The 1247-nt window shown below is 67.8% G+C and overlaps 1 protein-coding gene across 1 annotated transcript in view; it reads right to left on the reverse strand.

The window, feature by feature from the left end:
* Positions 1-984, reverse strand: part of SLC8B1 (solute carrier family 8 (sodium/lithium/calcium exchanger), member B1) — a gene marked incomplete at its 5' end in the record, with an annotated part of 3756 nt that extends 2772 nt beyond the window's left edge. The window contains 5 exons of the mRNA XM_009888632.1: positions 4-76; positions 185-291; positions 521-577; positions 681-733; positions 832-984. Of these exons, the coding sequence (XP_009886934.1) occupies positions 4-76; positions 185-291; positions 521-577; positions 681-733; positions 832-984 (443 nt within the window). The remainder of the gene's footprint in view (positions 1-3; positions 77-184; positions 292-520; positions 578-680; positions 734-831) is intronic.
* Between the last annotated feature and the right edge of the window lie 263 nt (positions 985-1247).

Genomic DNA, 1247 nt, shown 5'->3' on the forward strand with positions numbered 1-1247 from the left:
GGCCTGGAAGCGGCCGTGAAGGGCTTCACCAGGGCGATGCCCCCGGCCACCACCGTGGTCACAAACACGCCGGCACCTGCCAACGCAACCCTTCCCTCTCAGGGGGGAGCAACCCACAGCCCACAACGTGTCCCCCACACGTCACAACCCCTGAGCCAGAAGCCCCCAGTGGGGGTCTCCTTACCAAAGATGGCCCCGATGGCCAACCCCGCTGTCCGCGGGTTGGAGAAAGCCACCACGGCGCTGAAGACATCCGGTGCCCCGTTGCCAAAGGCCAGGAAGGTGACACCATGGAGAGGGGACGTCAAGGAAAAGACCACAGGGACACGGGGCACCTGCCCGCTCCGGCCACCGCCAGACTTCTCCTGGTGCCGGCACAGCAGCACTCACCCCACCACCGTCCCCAGCTCATGCTCCAAATTGGTTTCCCAAGTGTCCCCATCATGCCGTCTCCCCCTGCCCTGTCCCTGCATCCCCCTTCCCTGGCCGAGGTCCCCTGTGACCCCCCCGCAAGGATACTGCCACGTTGTGAGACAGCTTCAGGTTGGTGGAGATGGCCGATAAGTTGGGGCAGAAGCTGGAAGGGCAGAGGAGGCGGAGAGGGGTGACGGGGCTGCTCCAGGACCACGGGGCTCCCCGCTCACCCCGCGGACCGTCCCCTCCTCCGCGGAGCTACTCACAACTTCTCCGCCGTCACGCCGAGGATGATGAACAGGTACAGCAGCCAGAGAGCCTGCGGGGTCAGGGGCGGCAGAGACAGGGCTCAGTGGGGTCCCCACCCCGCGCCCCCAAAGCCGAGCGTCCCCACACCATCCCCGCTCCCGTCCTTACGTAGAGGGTGACGGCCAGGGGGAGCAGCCGGGGGGGAAAGACGCAGAAGACCCCCTCGATGTAGTCGAGGAAGCCGCCCTCCAGCCGGCAGTCGGGGTTGCTCCGGACGAAGCGGCACCACTCGGAGCTGTTACGTTTCCGCACCTCCCAGCACTGCGGGGGCAGAGCGTGGGGTGCTCAGCCGGGCCACCCCGAGTCCCGTCCCCCCACCCCGAGCGCCCACCGCCGCCCCTCTGCTGGGCTGCTTTCCCTAGGTCACGGTCATCCCTGCCTCAGTTTCCCCCTCCGTGCTACGTGTGTGTGGGTCAAGGGCTGTGCCAGGGCCAGCGGAGGTGCGAGCCCTCGTCCCTATCTCCGTCCCTGTCCCCAGCAGCACGGGGTCCCCGTATCACCCCCCTCCACCCAACCCCAGCCCT

The sequence above is a fragment of the Charadrius vociferus genome, unplaced genomic scaffold, assembly GCF_000708025.1.
Source record: "Charadrius vociferus isolate BGI_N301 unplaced genomic scaffold, ASM70802v2 scaffold917, whole genome shotgun sequence".
NCBI lineage: Eukaryota > Metazoa > Chordata > Aves > Charadriiformes > Charadriidae > Charadrius > Charadrius vociferus.